We start from the raw sequence: 3,413 nt of genomic DNA, 5'->3' as shown, positions 1-3,413 counted from the left end.
ACAAATAATCCCAATCCTCTTGAATAAAAGCAATTGACATAGGAAAAATAAATAATTGATGTATAGAAAATTAATAATTAATGTAAAAAAAATTTATAACTCTCATTAACAACATAATACTACTATAACTAAAAAAAAAGTGACTAACATAATATAGCGAATCAAGATTGTCTCACAAAGAAATAATTATAAGGAATTGACACAAACAAAAGTTGTTTTTGTCTCAGTTAAGTTATCCAATCAAAGAATAAAATTTTTATTAAATTAAGAATATCAATAAAATAAAGTAAAGTCAAAGAATATATTTGAGGTAAGATTAGTGATTGAAGAGCACCTTCGGAATTCTAATCCCTTTTTATACTTTGCAATTCAATTTCTTCTAATTATCATGTATTAATTTAATTTCAAAAGAAATTCTCTAATTTAGAGTTATATGTCCATTGATTACAACATCTGTAATTTAACTATATTGCAAAATCCGTCCCGATGATGTGCTCTGATTCAAAATCCCCCTGTGAACGCACACTATATATGTGTGTGTGTATATATGTATAATTTCCACTTCTATATATATATATATATAGTGTTTCCTTCTTTTCTCCCTTTCTCTTTCTTTATTTTGATTTTTTTCACTTTCCTTGAAAATATGAGTATATTTTGTTTTAAAATTTCTTCTTTATCTTATAATTATGTGATAAGCGAAAAAATGTATAAATTAGTTAAAAAGTTTAAAATATTAATAAAAATATATACCTTTTTTAGATCTTATAAATATAATACAATAAATATTAATTAATATACATATGTTTGAGGTGAATGATATTTCTATTAGGTGGCTTAAGTTTACTTGGGTGAAATGAACAATCCGCAACCATATACAATACCAAAAGTGTTGCATGGTTTTAAAGGCCCAAGGTCTAATTAAATTGAATATTATTTTAATTTTATTTGACAATCCTCAAGTATAGAAAATAAAAAAAAATCCAACGGTAAGAAAAAATGTAATAAAAATCTAACAAAAAATTACGCACAAACTTAATTAAGTTTAAATAGAAGATGTATATTGTCGATTGGAATAGTCAGAGTTCTATTTAATTTTATTTATCTTAGAAAAACAAAATCCTATTTTCATTGCGAATCTATACATTTGGGATCAGGCAGATTATCTGGTACTTGCAAATATATCTCGAATACCAACATGCAATTAACTTCACAACTAACTTGCATTAATTAAAACATAAGATGTACGAGTATGAGATATTCTATTCTACTAATTGTCATTTAACATAGCATTATTTTTTATGTATTAATTTATATTTAAAAAGCTAATTCTTAATCGTAAAAAAACATATGTTCTGATAATTCCAAAAGCCAAATAGACATACATAACAGTCCATGCATATGCATGTGTGTGTGGAAGTGTAAAACTGTAGGGTTTACAAATACTTGGGCTCCATCAGCCAAAGTACGTTATTCATGAAATATATGACTACATTTCCAGTAATCCAGCAGATCTTTACTGTTTATTAGCACAGTCAACAGGAGCAAAAGAAACTTTTTTCTGACCAAGATCATGCTCGACTTCAAAATCAACCTGAGCCACGTTTCCATAAATGGACATTCCATTTGAATCAGCGGGAAGCATCGCAAAGCACATAACATCGTTGTTCATGGAAAGAAAAAGGTTCTGAGGTTTTAAGGAAAGGTTGGCTCCCGTAAAATGAACCTCAAAATTTGGGAAATTCTGGATGGAGTTAGCATTTGAGTAACACAATTTGAACTGATTGTTTTGAACTATGAATTGTTCAGCTCCAATGGCTTGCTTCACCAAAGCTTCAACCTGGTCATAAAAGCCTGATGGGAGGATTGTCAATGTCGTCCCAGAATCAATGACTATGTTTCCATTGCTTTGACCTGCAGTCAGCGGCACTGTTTGTTGTCCAACGGTGATACCTGTAGACAAGAATGAAATGAAGAGCCATTTATGATATCACTACATTATTTAATTGTACACATTAAATGAAAACAAGGGAACAATCTTAGTAAAACATATATACCTTCAAGATTGAGGTAGTAATAGGTCGTGGAATCAGATCTGGTGATCAAGGGAGTGGATACAACAGCATTTCCTGATATTGCAGCCTCTTCCCCAAATCTTAGTTTAGTTGTGGTATTTTGTGTGAAAGGAGGCAGACAGTACGAGAATTTGCGACCTACGTTGCCCGTTTGCGAAACTAACGACAAAACCCCTTGACCAAGCCCAACAAGCCCTGCTTCGTTCCTGCTAAAAATTCCAACGTTGTTGTGTCCACATCCAAACACCGTATTAGGAAACGAAACAGCTTGGCCACCGTCGCTTGTTCCAAGACTAATAGACTCAGTGGCCAATTCTCCTATTGTATATGACTTATCTCCATAACTATAATAATACATGCACTCATTCGATGTTAATCCACATTTTGGATACCCCTGGCCTTGCCCGGAGAATAGGGGTAGAGCTTTACAAGGGCCTGAGCTACATGACAGAGACATGTAAGTGGAAGAATTATTTGGATCAAAGAGCGTTGCGTTTTGAGTGTAGCATTGGGGACAAGGTGAGCATTGGAACCAAATAAGGTCGCTTCCTGTGTCTGCAGCTGCCAATCTCTCTACAGGTGGAGTACCAACGAAGATCTTCATGAGGTAGTTTCCACTATTTGGGATTATATCTGTTTCCACTAACTCACAAGTTTCTGCCATAGAAGACTGGCGAAAGCGTTTAGCTCGAGAAATGGAGCGCAACGCAGCGTTTTGGATCAGCTCCGAGTGGGTCATGGAGGAGTTGTAGAAGGGTGATAATAGTGAGTCACGATGAATGAGGTCGATGCTGAAACCTTTAGTGGCAGAACCGATGGAAGAAGTTGAAAGTAGGAAAAGGAGAGCCAAGCAGAGTGAAACAGCTTGCATGATTGAAGAGAGGTAAGAAAACATAATGGTAAAGTAGGAAGAAGGAGCTTGAAGTGGTAGTTCTCTATTTATAGAGGTTTGGGTTACATGGCTACTAGTCAAGATGTTGCACTTACACATATTTTGCTATATGTTCTTTTTCATATCAAAGTTCAGAGCTACGTCCCCTAGAAAATAATTAGGGTTACAGCTTCTATGCGAAGACCACGTGTTTGCGCCGCGCGAAGGAGGGGTGTCCATTATTAGTAGGAAAGTATTATCATTTTTCACTTTATTATTATTATTTTTTTACCTGAATTTTTTGCTTTATTATTTATATCTTCGATTTCTGTATTTCTTTTAAAAAATAAAATTTAAATATCTACTTACAATATAGTAATAAAGTATATATTATAGTTTTAACTATGACTAAAAAATCATAATTAATATTACAAATAATTAAAAAATGAAATTTGACTTACCTAATA

At 33.0% G+C, this 3,413-nt stretch overlaps 1 protein-coding gene across 1 annotated transcript; it reads right to left on the bottom strand.

The window, feature by feature from the left end:
* Nucleotides 1-1,371: 1,371 nt before the first annotated feature.
* LOC129314178 (aspartic proteinase CDR1-like) lies at nt 1,372-2,946 on the bottom strand. Its single transcript, XM_054957543.1, has 2 exons — nt 2,058-2,946; nt 1,372-1,953 (listed from the first exon to the last, which is right to left on the bottom strand). Exons 1-2 carry the CDS (start codon nt 2,944-2,946, stop codon nt 1,517-1,519), a joined length of 1,326 nt encoding a protein of 441 aa, XP_054813518.1. The 3' UTR covers nt 1,372-1,516.
* Between the last annotated feature and the right edge of the window lie 467 nt (nt 2,947-3,413).

Source organism: Prosopis cineraria, unplaced genomic scaffold (assembly GCF_029017545.1).
Source record: "Prosopis cineraria cultivar Desert tree isolate PC_DT_omini unplaced genomic scaffold, ASM2901754v1 PC6, whole genome shotgun sequence".
NCBI lineage: Eukaryota > Viridiplantae > Streptophyta > Magnoliopsida > Fabales > Fabaceae > Prosopis > Prosopis cineraria.
Note: the sequence above shows the minus strand (reverse complement) of the source record. Positions and strands in the feature narration are given on the sequence as shown.